Genomic DNA, 22,442 nt, shown 5'->3' on the forward strand with positions numbered 1-22,442 from the left:
AAAAGTATGTCCACAAAAACAGTTTTATGCAAATGTTCACAGTAGCATTGTTCTTAATAGTCCAAAAGTGGAAGCAATCCAAATGTCCATCTAATGGTAAATAGATAAATAAAATGTGGTATATCCATACAATGGACTAATATTCAACAATAAAAGGAAATGAAGTACTGATATATGTCACAATGGATGATCCCCCCAAATTTTTAGAATGCAAGAAACCATATATTGTATAATTTTTTTTATATGAAATGCTCAGAAAAGACAAATCTCTAGAGACAAGAAAGTAGATTAGTGGTTCCCTAGGGGTGGGTGTGGGTACAGAGACTAATTATAAATAAGCACAAAGGATCTTTTGGGGATGATAAAAATGTTTGAAAACTAGATCGTGGTATTGTTCCAAAACTTGCAAGGTTATTAAAAATAACTGAACGGTACAATTAAAATTAGTGAATTCTATGCTATGTCAATGTTACTTAAATGAAGCTATTTTTTTAAAATCCCGTGTCAGGGCGCCTGGGTGGCTCAATCGGTTAAGTCGCTGCCTTCAGCTCAGGTCATAATCCCAGGGTCCTGGGATGAAGCCCCATGTCAGGCTCCCTGCTTGGTGGAGAGCCTGCTTCTCCCTCTCCCTCTGCCTGCTGCTCTGCCTACTTGTGCTCTCTGTCCAAAAAAAAAAAAAAAAAAAAAAAAAATATCCTGTGTCGTTCTTACATATGGCACCTCAGAGACTAAGACAGGGTGGAAGAGTAGAAAGGTTAAGTGCAGAAAAAGAAAAGGGATTAGACAGAGAAGAAATTCATGATTGAAAGTACAGATATGTAAAAATACGTACATACATACATACATACATACATGTATACTAATAAAGCAACAAGATGATGACCTCTCATAAAGCAGTTCAGTAAAATTTTCTTTTTCACCCATACTTACTGGCAACTGGGACATAACTTTTTCCAAACTTCTCAGTTCCACCCTTGAACTTTCTATTTCTTGTTGACACAAATCCAGTCGCTCATTCTGTGCTACAACACGGACCTTTAATTCTCGGTTTTCATTCATTAGAGAAAATTTTTCTCTAAGTACTTCTTCTTTGTCCTCTAATTCACTCTCTAGCTTCAGAATACTTTGCCTAGACTCAGTCAGTTGTGCCATAACTTCTGAATTTTTCACTGCCATGAGCCTTAATTTTTCTTTTCCATTGTTATTTTCTTCTTTTAACTGCCTATGAAGAAACAAGCATAAAAATGAGAATAAAATATACATCTATTTTCAGTAGTCATATTTAGTTAATCTCACTTTTAAAATATTTTAAAGCTTTAATTCTAGAACAGTAACACCAGCTCACCTTTACTGAGTGCCTACTTTCTGCACGCCAGGCACCCACAACTTTATGTGGGCAGCATTATTATCATTCTCTGTTTACAGATAAGGAAACCAAGCTATAGAAAAGTTATGAAACTTTGCCAGTGTCTCACAGTAAATAGGAGGGCAGGATAATTCCATTATCTTCAAAGCATTTCTGCTCCCTTTTGAAAAGTGTAAGACAGGAGATCTAACCCCAAAATACTAATTCAACATATTGCAACATCAAGAAACTTTTAAATTATATAAGGAGAAATCATGAACTATTAGCCATAACTCTAAGAAACAGTAATCAGCCATTAACTGAATACTAAACAGTATTATTTTCAAATATATACACCCACACACACCCATATACACCTATAAAAACATGTCAAACATTAGAACAATCTAATCTTTAGAACTGTTGGTGAATGGATTAATGGATATAAAAATGTGGTACTTCCATACAGCAGAATAATATTCAACAATAAAAAATTAAATACTGAAATACATCACAATGCATTCATAGTTTCCTATTTCACATTTTTAATGTATCTGAAATGAGAAGTCTGGACTAAGTAATTCATCATGATTTGAAGAACACATATTTTACTAACAAGCTAATGTCACACTACAAGGACAGTATGTGTGTGTTCATTTTCTCTAAATATATGCAAAGCAAATATGTTGATCATATTACCCTATATTTACAAGTATATTAATACCAACATATTTTATTGGTTAAGAATCCTAACGTTAGCACCCGAATGTTTATAGCAGCAATGTCCACAATATACAAACTATGGAAAGAACCTAGATGTCCATCAACAGAGGTCCATCAACAGGATAAAGAAGATGTGGTATATATATACAACGGAATATTATACAGCCATCAAAAGAAATGAAATCTTGCCATTTGCGATGACGTGGATGGAACTAGAGGGCATTATGCTTAGTGAAATAAGTCAATCGGAGAAAGACAACTATCGTATGATTTCCTTATATGAGGAAGTGGAGATGCAACATGGGGGAGTTGGGGAGTAGGAAAAGAATAAATGAAACAAGATGGGGTCGGGAGGGAGACAAACCATAAGAGACTTTTAATCTCACAAAACAAACTGAGGGTTGCTGGGGGGAGGGGGGTCGGGAGAGGGTGGTGGGGTTATGGACATGGGGTTATGGACATGTGCTATGGTGAGTGCTGTGAAGTGTGTAAACCAGGTGATTCATAGACCTGTACCCCTGGGGCTAGTAATACATTATATGTTTATAAAAAAATATTAAAAAATTTTTAATAAAAAAAAAGAATCCTAACGTTACACCTAGAAAACAATTTCAGTCATGAAACCTATCTTTCTGTGCAATTTAAGGCCATAATTACAATATACAAATATTCTATCTTAAAATGTTTCAGTTCTTTCTTCATTTCCACACAAAAATCCTTTTCTACAACAGGATACTGTACCTTAATTTCTCTTTCAGAATTTCAAGGTCACTTTTATATAGACCACACTTTTCCTGTAGCTTTTTATTTTCTTTTTCACAGCTAATTAGATTTTTCTCTAATATTTCTTCTTCAACTTGAACCTAAAACAATAATTCGTTTTAAGTGGACATACTACTGTGGTCATAAATTTTAGGTGTTCCAAAATAAAAAATAGTGATTTCAGAAATAAACATGAGAGTACAGTTCATATTCCACATGTTTAAGTCCCTGGTCTTGTAGTGAAAGGAGCAAAGTAAACTTCCTCAGCAATAACAAAGGGCAGGGAGGGGGACTCAACCATCTGTCCAGAAATGGTTAAGGCCTGTGACAGAGGGGCAATGGTACTACCATCTGAAAGCAAGTGTTCTGGCCTCACAGGCCACAGGCAAGCAACTCATGTAGGGATGCTACATCAAGTTAGTAAAGGCAAACTATACTGCAAATGTTCTGGAGAAATAATTCTTGAAATTTTAGCCACTGAATACTCCCACTGAAATCAAATCTAAAACAGGTAAAAGCAAAGCACCCAGGGGGTGCCTGGGTGGCCTCGGTTAAGCATCTGCCTTTAGTTCAGGTTATGATCCCATGATCCTGAGATCCAGCCCCACGTCCAGCTGCCTGCTCAGCGGGAATCTGCTTCTCCATTTGCCCCTCCCCACTGCTCATTCTCTCAATCTCTCTCTCTCTCTCTCTCTCAAAGACATAAACAAAATCTTAAAAAAAAAAAAAAAAAAAGTCAAGCACCCAGGTTGGAGTGGTGGGAGAAGAGGGCTCAAGAGATCTGCCTCCACTTTCTGTTACATCTATGTTACTATAGGGCTCTGCTGACCACGGTTTGAAACTGAGAATCCTAAGGAGAAGTGTGAAAAATCATCTTATGTTTTTCCTCTCTTTCCTGTATAAAGTCCTCCCTCTCCCTGAGGATATTCCCCCCCAGTGAGTATTCTACCTCCTTCATATTACCTTATAAAAAATCCCTTCTATGCTATTTCATTCCCATGGGGATCTTCTCCAAGGCTTTCAAAACAGTGACCAGATTAATTTACACTTCAGACCAGTACCTAATAAGATCCTGATTTTTAAATTTTTTTCTCATTGAAATATAGTTGGGCGCCTGGGTGGCTCAGTGGGTTGGATTTCTGCCTTTGGCTCAAGTCATGATCCCAGGGTCCTGGGATCGAGTCCCACATTGGGCTCTCTGCTCAGTGGGAAGCCTGCTCCCCCCCTTCCCCATCTCTCTGCCTACTTGTGATTTTCTCTCTGTCAAATAAATAAATAAAATCTTAAAAAAAAAAAAAAGAAATAGAGTTGACACACAATGTTACATTAGTTTCAGATGTACAACACAGTGATTCTGCAACTCTGTGCATTATGCTATGCTCACCACAAGTGTAGTTCCCATCTGACACCACACAACACTATTACAATACCATTGACTCTATTTCCTATACTGTACCTTTCATCCCTGTGACTTATGCATTCCCTAACTGGAAGCCTGTACCTCCTATGGGTATAGCCATTTTGCCCTCCCCCATCCTCCTTCCCTTTCTGTGAACCATCAGTTTGTTTTCTTTATTTATAGGTCTGATACTGCTTTTTGTTCATTTTTTTTAGATTCCACATATAAGTGAAATCATATGGTATTTGTCCTTCTTATTAAATTTTTATTTTTTCCAATTTTTAAAAAAGATTTTATTTATTCATTTAAAAGAAAGAAAGAGAGTAAAGAGAGAGCACAAAAGCAGGGTGGGGGTAGAGGGAGAAGCAGACCCCCTGCAGGGTGGGGAGCCTGATGCTGGGCTGATCCCAGGACCCTGAGATCATGATCTGAGCTAACCAACTGAGCCACCCAGGCACCCCTCTTATTAAATTCTTTTTTAAAGATTTTACTTATTTATTTGACAGAGAGAAAGAGAGAGCGTGCGCAAGCATAAGTAGGCAGAGCAGCAGTCAGAGGGAGAGGGAGAAGCAGGCCCCCCACTGAGCAAGGGGTCTGATGTGGGGCTTGATCCCAAGATCCTGGGATCGTGACCTGAGCCGAAGGCAGATGCTTAACCAACTGAGCCACCCAAACACCCCCTTATTAAAATTTTAATATTTCTTCTGTCTACCTTTCTTTGAACAGAATCATTCCCTTCCTCTGTTTCAATTATTAAATCAAAATGAAAGTCTCTCACATTAGAATCTATTGACCAGACCTCCCTTCTGAGCTCAACACCTGAATATTCAGCATGTGGCCTTCCTCCAAACAGGTTTTACAATCCATGTGGTATTACTTGAAAATATTAAATGAATGTAATAAAGTCACTATACTACTATGCAGAATCTGTTCAAGGAATGTTCCCTCTGAGAAGCAGAAGACAGACCCTCCCAGGGTGGCAGGTCCAGGGAGACCAACTAAAGGCTCTACAATCTACTCTGCCTTCATTTTCATCGAGGGGATGGGAACAAATTTTCTGTTTCTACATCTACGGCTCCAACTTCTGCTCACTCACCTCATCCTTCTCTGCATTTTTTTTCCTTTCTCTATATATTGTTCTTCCCCTTGTCTCCATTCTTTTCCCACTTTGGATAAAAAAAGTTTTTTGCTCATTAAAAGAAGATTATGAACACCAGCCTTAACCAGTATTTATAAATTCTTTATTCCAACAATTTTATTATGAGGTCATAAAAATTATTCCCTGCTTTAATTCTAAGCAAACATATTCTATTTATGTCTGTTTTTATATTTAGATATAGACAGTAACACAAAACACTGAATTGGCACATCGGCTTCTTACCTTTTCCAGTTTTTCTGCCACTTTTTCTTTATAATGTTGGAAAGCTTTACTTAACTCTTCAGCATTATATAGTGCTTCATTCCTTTGTCGTTCAGCTCTAAAATTTAAAAAGGGATGATTAATAAAAGTAAAGAATGTTCTACATTTGACTAGTGAAACTCCAAAGTAACCTATATTTTATTGTAAGGAAAAATTAGAAATGAGTGGTACTAAAAAAGAATAATAGGCTTAAACTGCAAAATGAAGAATAGAGACTAAAAAATTTCCTCACTATTATCAATATGAAAAATAAAATACATTAACTTTGAAACATACGTACATTCCTATGTGTTGGCAATTTTTTTTCTTTATCTGGAAAAGATTACGGGAAGTGGCTTAGGCTATACTAATTCTCAAAGATCAGTTATTATAGAATCAATCCACTGCCTAGTATATTAAAAATACCTAATAAATCCTATGACCTTTGCAAAGGGCAAATAAATTTTCAAAAAGGTATTTTCAAAAGACATATCTAAAAGATATAAAAATCTGAACAACAACATCCAGCCACTACAAAGCACTGCCTTAGTTAACCCTGATCTTTCTTCATACTTTTCACATCGAACTGAGACTACCGGGCTGAAATGTAGTCAGTATCATACCCACGCCTAAAAGTTTTTCTATTATCTAAACCTCTTCTCTGTAAAGTCCAGACCTTAGCCTAAAGATTTTATAAAGCAAGGGGATGCATGGCAGGGAGGAAATGGGGACACCACAGTGAGATCAGAGGGTTTGCATGTACCTGAGAACTAACCTTTAATTAGGTTTTATGGCCTACCTGTGCATGGAAAGGGGAAAGACTATGCTATTTCTAACAGACTCCTGGGAGGCCAAAGCAAGCCGCCCCCATCCCTACCTTGATTGGCATGTATAAGGTATGTATATTAATCTCAAGGGGCCCAGAACACGTAACCCCAAGAGAGGTAATCCAATGAACATGAACAAGATGGAGGGCCAAAAACAGAGTCAGGACTGTCAGCACTCCTACAAGCACAAAGCAGGGATCTTATTTAATTATTAAAAATCAATAATGAATTTTCCCAGCAACATTTTATGAACTTTTTGTTTTTTAAATTTCAAACAGGTACCCCTTAATGCAGATTAACCAATTTTTGATATTTTGCCACAACTGCTTTTGTCTCTCACCTGAAATGTTTTTGTAGTGAACTGCATTCTAGAGAAATTAGTAACCTTCACCCTTAAATACTTTAGTATGTATCCTAAGAAAACACGCATTGCCTCATATAACCACAACTATCAAATTCAAGAAATTTAAAATTGTTACAATACTATTATCTAACATATAATTCATATGTAAGTTTAATCAGTTCTTCTAATAATGTACTTTATAGATCTTTATTTTTCTTCTGATCTAGGATCACATACCGCTTTTAGTTATTTTCTATCTTTAGTTTCTTTAATCTAGAATAGTTCAGATTTTTCTAAGTCTTTCATGACACTGACAAATTTTTTATAATAATAGTTTGAATTTATTGAACATATATTATGTGCCACAGAGAGCTTTAGCTGCTTTATATACCTAATCAAATGGTACAACTCTGTCAATCGGACATTATCCTTATTTTATCTGTAACTAGTACCTAAAAAGACTAAATAGTATGCTCAAGGCACGCCCTCACACATACTAAGTAGTAAACACAATGTACAAATCTAAGAAGCAGGTGGGCCCTTGCTCTCAACCACCAGCGTACATGGACTACTGACACAAAATTAAATGTCAAATAAGACATTTTAATAAGACTGTTTAATAAGTAGAAAAAAACCTTTCTCACACACACACACGCACACAGAGGTTACTCAAAGGTCTATAAGGACATCGCCATTGAAGAGTCACACAAGATGAGATCTTCAACTGCCAGAAGCTGGTGGTCAATTCTGTTTACTGTGAAGCCCTGGATTCAATGATTCTACCTTCTTTTACTTCCTAATGTGATCAAGTATAAAGTTAAATGACCTATGACCAAAGCTGGCATAAATGTGCAGCAGCCAGGGGCACCTGGGTGGCTCAGGGGGTTGGGCCTCTGCCTTCGGCTCAGGTCATGATCTCAGGGTCCTGGGATCAAGCCCCATCGGGCTCTCTGCTCAGCAGGGAGCCTGCTTCCCCCTCTCTCTCTGCCTGCCTACTTGTGATCTCTCTCTCTCTCTCTCTCTCTCTGTGAAATAAATAAAATCTTAAAAAAAAAAAATGTGCAGCAGCCACTCAAGCTATTTGGAAGTAGATTATCATTACAACATGTTTTTCTCATCCTGCTTCCCTCTCTTTTCACAACTACCTACTATTTCTCAAGCTTTGTGCTTCACCATGAGAGAAACACATCAGACCAGGGTTCTCTCACATTCTCTAAACAGCTGATGTGTACCAAGTGAGAAATCCAGTAAATCATTGAATGCATGCTGGTAAACATCTGCTTAGCCTTGCCTGTTTCCTCATGAGTATATGCAGGCTATTCATTCTTGGGAGCACACTACATAAGTGACATTGTTTTCTTTCCACTCTACCACATATGAAACACACAACGTCAGTCTGTCCAGCACCTTAACTTACTGATTCTTCGGATCTTTCCCCTGATTTGTAATGCCACCTGTTACATACCAAGTTTCCCTTGTGTGTCTGTTTGCTAAAGAGGGTCTGTTCTATACAATCAATTTTTTGGCCGGGGGGGGGGGGGAGGGTGGTGTTATTCCTATGCCAACAACACATTAATTTAATTTATATAACTTCAGAAGTTCTGTTATCTACAGGTATGACCTCCACTTTGGTCTATAGCTTCAAAATTGCCTCCCTTATTCTTAGACCTTTGCTCTTACATATGATATTCAGGGTCAATTCAATACAGTTTACCAAAAATCTTTTGGGATACTGATTGGAATTGTATTGAATGTATCAATTATTTTGGGAAAAACTGACAATTTTATATTAGGCTCCCTTCCAGAAAAAATAGTATATATAGTTTTATTTTAGTATGTGCTGTCAAAGCAATCCCTGATATATACTTCAATAGTTAGGTCTTTCTTCAGATTTTCAGTAACATTTTATAACTTTCTCTATCAGATTAAGTATGTCCTTCTATTCTGATATTTTGATATGTGAGGACTTACGGATCCTAGGAAGACTGGCCCTCCCAGGGTTAGCCAATTCTTAAAGATAGTAAATTACTCACCTGGAAGTTTACCTTTCATAAACGAACTAATCAACCCAGAGCCGGTTCCTCACTCCGGTCTTTGGCTCTTACACTCAAGGCCAATAATCCCCTGTCCTAATTACCTCAGGACCAGGTACTAGACAACTCAGGACAGTCTTACACTCAGTCCATTGAGATTATTTATACTACCAAACCCAAACCTGCTGACCCTGCCTTAATTGTTCCTTCTCACAGACACCACAATAACATCTCCTGCTCATATTTTTCTCCCAACTCTCTCTGCCTCCTGACAAACCCTGATGCTTCCCTCCACGGCCCCCTGGATAGCCTGTCATATCTCCTGTTTCTATGGATTTGTCAGTATAATAATTTCCTTTTTCATGTCATTCATTTCCATGTCTGCCATACCTGATTAAAACAAATCCTGAGCATATTTTAAAATATTAAAACTGTACATATTTTCTAAAGATTTTTTAAGTTTTCATTTTAAATTTTTACTGTAAAAAATTACAGTAAAGTGCAGAAGTCTTAAGTGAGTGAATTTCTGTATATGTATACATCCACACAACTACTATCCAGATCAAATACAGAATGTTTCAAGCACCCAAAAGGCTCCCTTGTGCATGTGCTTGATCGATATTCTTTACCCCAATAGGTAAGCACTATTTGGACTTTTAACATCATACATTAATTTTGCCTATTCTTGATTTCTTATGGAACTGCACTATATTCTTTTGCATCTGGCTTCTTCTGCTTAACATTGTATCTGTGATATCCATTCATGTTGTTAAATAGCTATAGTTGCTTTTCTTCACGGATGCATATATGCAATAATTTATAACACAACTGATTCTATCGTTGATTAACATTAGCAATTACGAAGGAAGCTACTTTGAACATTCTTGCACCTATCCTTTGATAGATACAGGCATTCACTTCTGTTGCAGTGAATGGCAGGTAATAGGGTGATTTATGTAAACTTTAGCACATAATGGCGAAGTTTTTCAAGTGTTTCTACCAATTTACACTCCTACTAGAAATATATCAGAATTCCAAGGGCTCCACAACTTTGCCAAAACTTGATATTGTGAGTCATTTTCATTTTAGCCAATTGTGGGCCATAATGGGCCTGTTTACTTTTGTCATCACCATTGTTTTCTTTGGTTTACTTTCCTGTAGGCAAATTTTTAACTATTGATTTAATATCTGTAATGGCTATATATCTATTCACGTTTTCAATTTATTCTTAAATTCTGTTAAATTATATTTTGTTAAAAAGTCATTTATTCAGTCTAAGTTTTCATATTTATCATACTACAATGGTTCATAGTATTTTGTCTTATTTCTTAAATCATTGCTAAATCTGTAATTTAGAAGTTCCCTTTCAATCCCAGTATTGCTTTTGTGCCTTGTCTCCTTGATTAATCTTATCTGGTACCCATTAGTTTGGTCATTATGAAAAGAACCAGATTTAGGTTTTTGTGATTCTATTGTTTTCTATTCCACCATTTCATCCTTTATTATTTCAATACTTCTATATTTATTTTTGTTGTGATGCTCTTTCTTCTACTGTCCTTTTTTTGACTATATAAATTGGATGTTTTAACTCATTCATTCTCACTCATATATTAACTTAACATACACATAGGAGGCTAAAAATTTTCCTCTAAGAATTTACTTGGCTATACGGACATAGTGAAAAGAAGGGGTACATGCACCTCCAGTGTTCATAGCAGCAATGTTCACAATAGACAAACTGTGGAAGGAACCAAGATGCCCTTCAACAGATAAATGGATAAAGAAGATGTGGTTCACATATACAATGGACTATTACTCAGCCATTAGAAAGGCTGAATACCATCATTTGCATTGACATGGATGGAACTGGAGGGGATTACGCTGAGTGAAATAAGTCAAGCAGAGAAAGGCAATTATCATATGATTTCACTCATATGTGGAACATTAATAGTGCAGGGGATCATAAGGGAAGGGAGGGAAAACTGAATGGGAAGAAATCAGAGAGGGAGACAAACCATGAGAGACTCTGGACTCCAGGAACCAAACTGAGGGTTATAGAAGGGAGGGTATGGGTACTAAGGAGGGCACGTGTGATGATGAGCACTGGGTGTGTGTGTGTTATACACAACTAATGAATCATTGACCACTACATCAAATGTACTATATGCTGGCTAACTGAACAACAACAACAACAACAACAACATCAACATCATCATCATCATCATCATCATCATCATAAAAGAGTATCTTTGGCTGCAGCCCAAGAGCTGTCATTATTTTTTTTATATCACTCCTCTTAAGAGCTTTCTAATCTTTATCTAATTTCTTCAATGCTCCATAAGTATCAAGAAGGCCGGCTTTAAATTTCCAAACATACATGATTTGGGGGGATTACATTCTAATTTAATTGTACAACAGTCTGAGAAGGCAATACATAAAACATATCAATCTTTTGGTGTTTGTTGAAACTCATACTTCTGGTACAGTGAGGTGAGAGATTATAAATGTTCTAGAAGTGCTTAAAAGAATGTGAATTTTCAAATTGTTGGGTATAGGTTTCCATATATACACATGAGATCAAGATTGTTAATTGTCATTGAACTCTTCAACTTCTAGCTTTCTTGTTACTCACCTAACAATTCCTAGCAAATGTGTAAAAATGTTCCCTGTATGATTACAGATTTGTTCATTTTATTTGAAATTTTACTATTAGATTCACACAAGTTCAGAATCTTTAGGGCTTCTGCTTAAGGGTTATTTAAACATTATATAAGAGCCTTTTTGTTTGTTTGTTTGTTTGTTTGAGAGGGGGGGAAGAGGTTTGGGGCAGGGAGAGGAGCAGAGGGAGAGGGGGAGAAAGAATCTTAAGCAGGCTCCACACCCAGCACAGAGCCTGACACAGGCCTGGATCTCACAACCATGAGATCATGACCTGAACAGAAATCAAGAGTCAGACAGTTAACCAACTGAGCCACCCAGGCATCCCTATAAGAGTAATTTTAACTCTAGTATGCTTGTTGCACTTAAATCTATTTTGTGTGATATTGATATAGCTATATCTACTTTGTTTTAGTGACTACTTGCCTAAAATATTTCTTCTAATTCCTTTGCTTTCAATTTTTCTGTGTCCTTATATTTTGGGTATGTCTCTTATAAACAGCATAAAGCTAAACAATCTTTTCCTTTACACTAGTTTTCTAACCCATTAAGATTACGATTAATCTTCATGTCTTTGCATAGATTTCAATTTTAGAATGCCAACATCCATTTTAGATGGACGGAGTTTCAAAAAGCTCTCAAAAATTTAGGTGTCACATCTCTACCTAAAAATCTCAATTGCCTATATGTGCTCTCCAGATTAAAATACAAATACTTCGGCCTAACAATTTCTTGCCTCATTTCCTACTACACTTATCCATTTATAAGTACAAAAAACTCCCTAGTGTTCTCAGCAGTGATGCTTTCATACTTCTATGCCTTGTCCAGAATGTATGAAAACAAAGTCAACACCCTTCCATAAAAATTATCTCTTATTTAAGTTTTACAGAGATAACCAGTCACTCTTCCTCTGTATTTTTTCTTAGCTATATTATGAAGCTAGTCTTTGTGTATTATCATTTCACTATTTCAAATAACCATATACAAAATGTTTATCTGAATAAGTAAAAATTTATCTGAATATGTCTTAATTTCAGAATGCTTAACCCCACAGTTTACACTTAGAATAGCCACATTTGTTAGTGTTTATTAAGAAGCATCTTACATTTCTTTTTCTCATTTAATCCTCACATAGATATACTATCATCTTGATTTAACAGATGAACAAACTAAAGCTCATGAAGGTCAGACAGTTTGCCCAAGATAACAGAGTCACTGAGAAATAAAATCTGGTTGACTCCAAAACCTAAATATTTCCATAAAGTAATAGTGCCATCCAAATATATACTGAAACTTGAACTATACTAAACAAATACTGCAGGAAAATGTTCTTCCAAGCTTATTTTAATGAAAAATGACTTAAAGATTTCAAGTGGTTTTTAGAAGTTTAAATGCACATGCAAACAAATATTTAACTTATTTATGACAACTTTTCAAAAAATACTTTCTTAAAAAAAAACTTTCTTCAAAACCTTATTTTATCATGGTATAGCTTTTTTGAAAATAAAAAATTTTTTGCATTCCCACCAACAGTGTAAGAGGGTTCCCCTTTCTCCACAACTTTGCCAACTGATGCAGTCACTCTGGAAACAGTATGGAGGTGCCTCAAAAAGTTAAAAATAGAGGCACCTGGGTGGCTCAGTCAGTTAAGCATCTGAGTCGTGATCTCACCTCAGGTCTTGATCTCAGGGTTGTAAATTCAAGCTCTGTGCTGGGCTCCACACTAGGCATGGAGTCTACTTTAAATAAAAAAAGAAGTTAAAAAATAAAACTTTCCTATGATCCAGCAATTGCACTACTAGCTATTTACCCAAAGGATACAAAAATATTGATTTGAAGAGATACGTGCACCCTAATGTTTACAGCAGCATTATCTACAATAGTCAAATAATGGGAAAATCCCAAATGTCCATCAACTGAAAAATGATAAAGAAGATGCAGTATGTATATATAATGGAATATTATTTAGTCATCAAAAAGAATGAAATCTTGCCACTTGCAATGACGTGGATGGAGTTAGACAGTATTACTCCAGACGAAATAAGTCACTCACAAAAAGACAAATACCATATGATTTCACTCATATGTGGAATTTAAGCAACAAAACAGATGAACATGGGTGGGTGGGGGGCAAACCATAAAACAGACTCTTAACTACCGAGAACAAACTGAGGGTTGATGTAGGGGAGGTGGGTAGGGGACGGGTTAAATAGGTGATGGGTATTTAGGGGGGCACTTGTGATGAGCAATGGGTATTGTATGTAAGTCATGAATCACTAAATTCTACACCTGAAGCTAATATTACACTGTATGTTAACTAACTGGAATTTAAATAAAAACTTGAAAAAGAAAAAAAAGCTTTTTAAAGATTTTATTTTTTTTTTTTATTTGAGAGAGAGTGAGTGTGCAAGCATGTGAGTGGGGAAGGGACAGAGGGAGAGGGATAGAGAGAATCTCAAGCAGGTCCCTCCTGAGCATGGAACTGAACAAGGGGCTTGATCTTATGACCCTGAGATCATGACCTGACCTGAAACCAAGAGTCAGATGCCTAAGTGACTAAGCCACCCAGGAGCCCCAAGAAAAAAAAAATGTTTTTGAAGATCAAAATGCAGATTATCACTTTACTCTGTGTAAAACTGCTATAATTATATAATGATATTAGAAAATATTATTAAATAAAAAAATTTAAGTCTTTATTCGTTTAAAAGTTAATTGACAGTCACAGTTAACGGTTCCTTAGTCAAGGCTACTTACGAAACTTTACCCTAAAACGTGTTTTATATAAAATAAATACTTCTGCATTACTTATGTATTCTTAAAGGAAGACCCAACTACACTTCCTCATGAATTTTATGTAGGTCATAAAACTTAATTTCAGAAATAAGTAAATATCAATACACTATCATTATCAGGTTTCTAATCCCAATACAGAATGCCAGTAATATGAAATTTTTAATAGAAAATGAAAAAAAAACTTAATAGACAAAAAGAACATTAAATTATCCTACCACCAGGTTACTTAAATTTTTTCACTTTAAAAATTAGCTATGATTTTATGGGGCGCCTGGGTGGCTCAGTGGGTTAAGCCTCTGCCTTCGGCTCAGGTCATGATCTCAGGGTGCTGGGATCGAGCCCCACATTGGGCTCTCTGCTCAGCAGGGTAGCCTGCTTCCCCCACCCCCCGACTCCTCTCTGCCTACTTCTCTGACTACTTGTGATCTCTGTGTGTCAAATAGATAGATAAAATCTTAAAAAAAAAAAATTAGCTATGATTTTAAATAGGTAATATATTCTTTTTCCTTCTATAAAAACAATTTGTTTTAAAATTTGCTTTGAAAACACATACCTCTTTCCTTGTTTACTTTGTTCAAGTAAGTCCACCTTTAACTTTATACATTCTTCTTGGGACTTCTGCAAACTCTGCTCCTTTTCAATCACCATTTTCTGGCTCTGCTCTAATTTATCTTCAGCCTCCCTATTAAATAAAGGATATATATATATTTTAAAGATTTATTTACTGAGAGACAGTGTGTACATGCATGTGTGTGCAAGTGGGGGGATGGGCAGAGGGAGAGAACCTTCACGCAGACTCCCTGCAGAGCCAGACAGGGGTTGGGGGTGGTGTTCATCTCACGACCCATGAGGTCATGACCTGAGCAGAAACCAAGAGCCCAATGCTCAACTAACTGAGCCACCCAGACGTCCCAATAAAGGATATTTTTAAAGGCTATTAAAGAGATTATTCCACCTATGCAAGAATAGCTCAATATTAGGAATTCTATCATTTTAAATCACTGAGGTAAGAGAAACCATTACTTAATAAGAGATAGACAAAATTCATCATCTGTCTACTAAGAATCTTTATAAGGAATGAAATAATACATATATCTGAAATAACAGCTTATATCCTATTTCATAGTAAGATACTAGAAGCATAACCATATAGTTCAGAAACTAGGTAAGAATGACTATTATCACCACTATATCCAATGATTTCTCTAACAGTTACAAAAAGAAAAATGAAAAATAGTAAGTATAAATTTTGAAAAAACAATATTTTTTCTTTTGCTGATACTATCATTAGCTGCCTGGAAAATCCAAGAGACTCAAAATGATAAATTATTAGAATAAAAGATTATGACAAATAGTTCTAATTACAAAATAATTATATTATACAAAAAGCAACAGCCTTCCTATATACCATCAATGAACAGAACATGAACAAATTCACAACAACCAAAAATATAAAATACCTAGGAATAAAATGAAAATAACATGTAATACAAAGAAATTACAAGACTCTGATGGTAATGAAAAATTACTTTAGGGTACATGAGAATGACTTGCAGGATTTATTCAAACACAGACTGCTGGGTCTCATCTCTTAGAATTTGTAATTCAGTAAATCTGAAACCTGAAATCTACAATTTTTTAGAAAGATTTATTTATTTATTTATTTATCTATCTATCTATCTATCTATCTTAGAGAGAGGAAGATGGGGGAGAGGGAAAATCTCAAGCAGAAATTCTGACACAGGGCTCAAACTAACAACCAAAATCACGACCTTGAGCCAAACCAAGAGTTGGATGCTCAACTGACTGTGCCAGTCAGGTGCCCCTGAGACCTACAATTTTAATAAGTTCCTAGAAGATGCTAATATTGCTGGTCCCAGAACTACACTTTGAGAATCATCAAAATGAAGTAATGGGCTATTTAGTACACATATACTTCTCATTTTATTCAAAGCAGAAGAAGGGGATAAATTATAAGGTGCCTGATTCCTTCTATTTTATTTCTTGACCTCCCACTGAAGCACCAGTATGTACTACTATGTGAGGCAAGAAATGAACGAGTTCATTTTCAATAAAAGCATGTAAATAAGCATCTCAGCTAAGATTTAGTCTTTTTTAGCCCCCTTAAACATCATGCATCCTGGAGCCAAGAGGAGGTATGATGGATTGTAGAACAGATTCCTTAAGTTCTAAGACAGTCTACAGGACACTACAGATTTATTGGGGTTCAGATTTCACAAGATATACCAAAAAGCAGAAGAAATAAAAATTTTAAAGCCATAAAAAGTATACTTACCTCAAAACTTTATCTTGGGCTGAAACTTCTGCTTCTAAATTTATAATCTGTTCTTCTAAGATTGGCACATTGGCTGCCTGTTGTTGAACAGATTCAAGCATAGAAACCTAAAACAACAAAAAAATAACTTTTAGAGCACTTCATGTCAGAAGATAAATTAATCTAATTGGTCTTTTGTTTCTTTATCTGTCTGATGAGGGTGTCGAATATAACTCCCTAATCACTGGTCAATGTGAACCTCACCCTATCTATTCTTGTGATCAACATTTACATGGATATATCATCATCACAAACCAGTGTCAGCATGTAAGTTCTTGCCATTACCTTCAACTTAATATTCCAAGATAACTGATTAGCTATTTGGGGGGCGGGGGTAGAGAATCTCTACTGACAACATCCAAAAAGATAAATTTCACATAAATCAGAAAATTAAATATAAAAGATCAAATCATAAAAAAGTAAACAAAAAAAAAACCTATTGAATCTTTTTACAATTTAAGACCTACCTTTAGAATACATGCTTACTAGAGAAAACCTAGAAAATACAGAAAAGCATAGGTCCAGGAAAGAAAACCTGGAGTACAGCTCAAAATCTCTGTTGGTAAGTCAACACTCCTTTTCCCATTCTTAAAAAACCAACAGTCAAATGATGGCCTATCAGGAAGAGAGAGAAAATTTATTATCTGGAGAAACTGAACAGGAAAGGTTTAGAACTCTGGGAAACTATGTAGAATGATGAGCAGGGATGAAGTATTTATAAACAAACAAATTGATTAATATAAAAAGGTCAGTTTCCAACTACTTACTTCATCTGATTTAGGGCTATCCCACAAGTGGGAAATCAAAGGTTCTTTGCTGGAGAAATTCAACAGCTTCAAAGAAAAAGACTTCACATACTGACATTGGATGAAAGAGCTAAGGTATCTCCCTACAAAAGAGCCATCTCCCCAGGTATCAGCAACATGTAAAGCTCAGTGGGCAACAAACTTCACCTTCATACACAGAGCTTCTAAACAGAATTTAAGTGCCTTTCTCTTAAATATAAAAAGCTAAAACACTAACATCTGCAAAAACATTTCTAACATATAAGTCAGAGGCCAAAACAAAGAGGCAACTGGCAGCAAGCAAGGCAAGTATGAACACACACACACACACACACATCGTTAAATCTGCAGAAAGCTAAGTGAGGATGCATCAGGATATTATTCAATACAAAGCAAAGAATTAGAAAATATGGAAAAGCTCTGGAAAATGAAAAAATATGACGGCTAAAATATGATTCATTATCATTCACAGGTGGATGATACTTTTGAGAAATCTCTTAAGTATCACAGGAAGATAAGGAGATAGAAAACATGAGGGAAAAAAAACTTCATAAATTATAAGGTTGAAAGAGTTAGAGGGCCAGTAGAGGTGATCACCTAACAGGAAAAATAGAAGAAAACAGAGGGAAGAATATTACTGAAGAGATTGCACAAGAAAAATTTCCAGGATGAAAGAACACAAGATTTCAGCCTGAAAGGGTCCTCACTGAACAGAAGGTCTACTCAAAGACATGTCATTCTGAAATTTTGAAACACCAAGGAAAGAAGGAAGATCCTTAAAACTACCATAATGTGCTCACTTCAGCAGCACATATACTTAAAACTACCATAAAAGGAAAAACAAATGGAAAAAAATTACATGCTAAGAAAACTGATTCACAATGGCATTGGACTTTTCAGAGAAGCAGCAGAAGATAGAAGACAAGTAAGCAATGCCCTAGAAATCCTGGGGCAAAATAATTTTCAATCTAAAATCAAATGTAGGGGAGAAATTAGGACATTTCAGACATGCAATGGAGGGGGGGTAACTAGAAAAATATGTTCCACTAAAGAAAGACTAAACCAAGAAAAGAAGAAGACACAGGATCCAGGGACTGTAGATCCAACCTAGAATATCAAAGACGAGTCTCAGGAGAGCAGTCGGACAGCAGGCCTAAAGGGCAATAAGCTTGGGAAGAGCAGGATGCCTGGCTCCAAAAGTGTAACAAACGTTGGAAAAGATAATTTATGAATATACTGGTTGACACAATGAGGAATTTCAGCCCAAGATTTCCAATAGTGGTATATATGCAACAGCAAAAGCTGAGACCTGCCCTAGGAAAGGGAGTCTCCCTAAAAAATATTTTGTTAGGCAATGTAGAAATTGCTGACATGGTAAGTAAAATATAAATAGTTCTCCTACTACCTACAATAAATAACCACTGGTGTGTCTACATACTGAAAGAAAGGAACAAAATGCTATAATTAGTTTGGTAGTTATTAGTAAAATTCTCTTAATATCCCTTTGCCTTTAAATAATTAAGCTTCTTGACTTAAGAAAAAATCTATAGTTGGTAGAAAAGTTAAAACAATTAATAAACAAAAAAGGTGAACAAGGGGCGCCTGGGTGGCTCAGTGGGTTAAGCCTCTGCCTTCGGCTCAGGTCATGATCCCAGGGTCCTGGGATCGAGCCCCGCATCGGGCTCTCTGATCAGCAGGGAGCCTGCTTCCTCCTCTCTCTCTCTGCCTGCCTCTCTGCCTACTTGTAATCTCTGTCTGTCAAGTAAGTAAATAAAATCTTAAAAAAAAAAAAAAAAGTGAACAAATTACATAGCAAACAAACATACTGAAAAGGTAACCTTGTGAGAAATCAAGAAAAACAAAATACTTACCCTCAAAAAAATAAAATGTTAAAAAAAAAACAACCTCAGCATAATACTGAATACAGAGTACAATAAATCTTGAAAAATTTCCCTGTAATTTGGTTATTCTAAAATTCTATCCTAGAAATAATCCCAAATACAAAAAAGTTTCTTGTTCATTGGAGTATTTGTTTTCTTCTGAGGCTGGAATTATCTCCAATAGCACTTTTTGTTTAAAATATACAAAAGAGGTGGCTCAGTCAGGTTAAGTGTCTGCCTTGGGCTCAGGTCCTGATCCCAGGATTCTGGGATCGAACCCCGCATTGGGCTCCCTCCTCAGCAAACAGCCTGCTTTTCCCTCTCCCTCTGCCTGCCGCTCTGCCTACCAGTGCTCTCTATCTCTCTGTCAAATAAATAAATAGAAATCTTTGAAAAGTAAAAATAAAATTGAGTTAAAAAAATAAAACATGATGGGGCGCCTGGGTGGCTCAGTGGGTTAAGCCTCTGCCTTCGGCTCAGGTCATGATCTCTCTGCCTGCCTCTCTGCCTACTTGTGATCTCTGTCTGTCAAAGAAATAAATAAAATCTTTTAAAAAAAATAAAAATAAAAAAAATAAAAACAAAACACGCAAAAGAAAAATAAGGATCTCCCATAATCCTACTACTTAAAACAATACAAATATAAAAGTAGTGAAAGTCTCTCCACAAGACATTCCAATCCCTCTCAAAATTATCAACAATGTAGGGGTGCCTGGGTGGCTCAGTCGGTTAAAGCCTCTGCTTTTGGCTCAGGTCATGATCCTAGGGTCCTGGGATCGAGCCCCACATCGGGCTCTCTGCTCAGCAGGAGGCCTGCTTCTCTTCCTCTCTCTCTCTCTGCCTGCCTCTCTGCCTACGTGTGATCTCTGTCTGTCAAATAAATAAATAAAATCTTTAAAAAAAAATTATCAACAGTGTGGAGCGCAGTCTTTCTATTCTTATATATGTTATATATACCTATATACATAGACACGAACATACAGACACAATTCCTCTTTTAATAAAAAGCAAAACTGGGATCTCCCTGCCTATGTGTGTTGCTCTGTAATGTTCCTCTACTACTCAATATATTAGGTAAGAGTTTTTGAATACTTTATGCAGGTTCTAGGTGCCTTTTCATATATTATTAACTTTGGATCTTAGAATTGATTTATTTAACCTTAAAAAAAAAAAAAGGCTTTGTAGCAATCCCTTACATGGATATATCATAATTTACCATCCCTCTATTATTGGACATTTTGGTTTCTAATTTTTTGAATAATTATAATCATACAGCAAAAAATAGGAAACCATTAGGGGCGCCTGGCTGGCTGTCTGTAGAGCATGCAACTCTTCAACTTGGAGTCATGAGGTCAAGGCCAAATTTAGGTGTAGAGATTACTTAAAAAAAAATGGCCACTTAAAAGGAGAGTTATTAATTAAATTATGGCATAATCACATAAGGAAACAATGCTACGATTAAAAACGTGATCAGTGGAGAAGCTGAGTAAATATATCAGAAAATGCTTGGACTATCCATCAGAAAATGCTCAGGGTTGCCTGGGTGGCTCAGAAGTTTAAGCCTCTGCCTTTGGCTCAGGTCATGATCTGAGGGTCGTGGGACTGAGACCCGCATCGGGCTCTCTGCTCAGCGGGGAGCCTGCTTCCCCCTCTCTCTCTGCCTACTTGTGATCTCTCTTGCTATGTCAAATAAATAAATAAAATCTTAAAAAAAGAAAATGCTCAGACTATGCACGAAGTTAAAAAACACCGGAAAAAAGAAAACTATTTGAACAGTCTGGATTTAACTATGTAATAAACCAATAAAGTAGTTTCTCATTGGTGGAAACTGGGTGATCTTTCTCCCCTTTTCTATTTTCAAAGTTTTCAACAACGGGAATGTATTAGTTTAAAAAGGAAGATAAGTAAGCTGTATTTTCTCTATAAAAAGAAAACCACATAAATTGGTAATCTTAAGATTTTAAGAAGCCTTGACTTATGTAAATACACACAGTATACAATTTCTCCTAAATCATTTGCAGATATTAAACTCACGTAAATTAGATTCCATAACATAATGTAGGATGTTGATCCTACATTATCATTATAAAATTTATTATATGTAACACATTAAGGCAATACATGGACTATTTTTTCCAATTCTAAATCTTAAAATGATTCAAAGTACTTTCCATTGCCATAGTCACCACTTCAAAAAACATACTTTTGCTCTTGACTGTGTTAATTCAAAGTGGACAGATTCCATTTTAGTCATTAAAGAATGATTCTGTGAGACCAAACAAGCATTCTGCTGCCTGAGTTTGTTAAGTTTCTCTCGAAGATTTCTGATCTCCTGGTCCATGGGGGCAGATGAAAAAGACATCTGAAAAATTAAAAAGAGCAAGCTATTTTGGATTCTTTCATTAAGCCTTTTAGGTAATGGAAAATGATGAACAACTGTCAGTAAAATGACTAAGTAACACAGAAAATGAGTTCAGATATTTAGTGAGTGCTGGTGAGGCTGTGTGGGACAATCAGCTCTCTCCTCTATGGCTGGTGGATATGGACATAAATAAGCACAGCTTAAAAAACAAGGGTACAATTTGGGAAAGTTCTTGGTATTATCCAGTAAAGTTGAAGACGCTAACACTCAACAATATTAGTCCTGGGTATAAACCTAAAACTTTTACACCTGAAAATATAAGAATTATTCATACCTACCTTGTCCATAAGAGATAATAAATGGAAAGAATCCAAATGACCATCAACAACAAAATGGATAATAAATTCTTTATACACATTTTTGTTATACATCTGAATATATATTTTATAATAAATTCTTTTTATTTTCATGAGGGTTGAGGTTTTTAAGACATGATTTAATTCTTAAAAAAGTAATATGCAATTCAAAAGTCAAAACTATATAAAAAGTATACACAGAAGCTTCATTCCCATTTTTAGTAGGTAACATTTAACAAGTTTTTTTTTTCAGGATTAATTATTTGAGTGTGTGAGAGGGGGACAGAGCAAGCCCAAGCAGTGGGAGAGGACGAGAAAGAGGGATGGGGGAGAAGCAGAGCTCAACGTGAGGCTCATGAGGCTCTATCCGACTCTGAGATCATGACCTCAGTGGAAGTCAGATGCTTAACTAAAAGAGCCACCCAAACACCCCTTTAAGTTT

The 22,442-nt window shown here is 36.0% G+C and overlaps 1 protein-coding gene across 1 annotated transcript in view; it reads right to left on the bottom strand.

Moving 5' to 3' along the window:
• Positions 1–22,442, bottom strand: part of CCDC18 (coiled-coil domain containing 18) — a 105,710-nt gene that overhangs the window by 79,829 nt on the left and 3,439 nt on the right. Inside the window, exons 4-9 of the mRNA XM_080800905.1 lie at positions 21,486–21,644; positions 16,579–16,685; positions 14,836–14,964; positions 5,611–5,707; positions 2,810–2,931; positions 931–1,222 (exon numbers count right to left, since the gene is read on the bottom strand). Coding sequence (XP_080657031.1) covers positions 931–1,222; positions 2,810–2,931; positions 5,611–5,707; positions 14,836–14,964; positions 16,579–16,685; positions 21,486–21,644 — 906 coding nt within the window. The remainder of the gene's footprint in view (positions 1–930; positions 1,223–2,809; positions 2,932–5,610; positions 5,708–14,835; positions 14,965–16,578; positions 16,686–21,485; positions 21,645–22,442) is intronic.

Source organism: Martes martes, assembly GCF_963455335.1.
Source record: "Martes martes genome assembly, chromosome: 4".
In the NCBI taxonomy this organism is placed as follows: Eukaryota; Metazoa; Chordata; class Mammalia; order Carnivora; family Mustelidae; genus Martes; species Martes martes.